The sequence below is a fragment of the Morone saxatilis genome, unplaced genomic scaffold, assembly GCF_004916995.1.
Source record: "Morone saxatilis isolate NCDOM2014 unplaced genomic scaffold, NCSU_SB_2.0 Contig12, whole genome shotgun sequence".
Taxonomy (NCBI): Eukaryota; Metazoa; Chordata; class Actinopteri; family Moronidae; genus Morone; species Morone saxatilis.
The window spans coordinates 4,136,634-4,137,458 of record NW_023339674.1 but is presented as its reverse complement, the minus strand read 5'-3'; the positions used below and the strand labels follow the sequence as shown (position 1 = coordinate 4,137,458).

General features: G+C 41.3%; 1 protein-coding gene across 2 annotated transcripts in view; it reads left to right on the top strand.

Annotated features, from left to right (window-relative positions):
• Nucleotides 1–825, top strand: part of si:ch211-198n5.11 (methylcrotonoyl-coenzyme A carboxylase 2) — a 5,658-nt gene that overhangs the window by 1,517 nt on the left and 3,316 nt on the right. For both annotated transcript variants that reach the window (XM_035652862.1, XM_035652863.1), the window contains exons 5-6: nt 52–230; nt 331–411. In XM_035652862.1, the coding sequence (XP_035508755.1) occupies nt 52–230; nt 331–411 (260 nt within the window). The remainder of the gene's footprint in view (nt 1–51; nt 231–330; nt 412–825) is intronic.

The following is an 825-nucleotide window of genomic DNA, read 5'->3' as shown; positions in this document are numbered from 1 at the left end:
ATCAACCATATGATGCTGTGTATCACTGACTTATTATATGTATCAATCCAGGCATCGGCAGGATCAATGACCTGTGGTGTGTGTTTATCGCCAACGATGCCACAGTAAAAGGCGGCACAGCATATCCAATCACAGTGAAGAAGCAGCTACGGGCACAGGAAGTAGCAATTCAGAACCGCCTGCCTTGTGTTTACCTGGTCGACTCAGGAGGAGCTTTCCTACCACTGCAGGTTAAAACACGCACGCAGTTTTCAGGAGATCTGAACGTTAGCTGAATTATACTGACTGTTATCTTATTATCTCTAATTCTGTGTGTGTCTAATTATCCAGTCAGAGATCTTTCCTGATAAGAACCAGGGAGGACGGACGTTCTATAACGAAGCCATCATGTCTGCCATGAAGATCCCGCAGGTAAAGAAATGTAAAGTACAGGTCTGCTTTAACAGAACAGGATAAGAATGAACAGTTAAATGTGAGACTAAAATAAACACAATGGAGCGTATAAACAATATATTAAACACAACTGTATGATAATGTTTTCCAGTGCATGTGTTCTTGGTAGCCTGTTTTAAGGTTTCCTCTATTTTAACAGTTTTAAGTCGGAGATATACCTTCTTTTTAAAAACACAATCACGCCACAGACGCTTCGTCGTGTTTATTTATAAGGATGTGCACAACCAGCTAGTGCTGGGCAATATACCGGATGACCCAGTGTACTGGTTTTAATCTCCTGCAATGATTTTCTATGTACTAAAAATTCTGTGATGCAAGTTTTTGATCATACCGCCGAGCTCTACAACCAACGCTCCAAACGGATGCAGGATA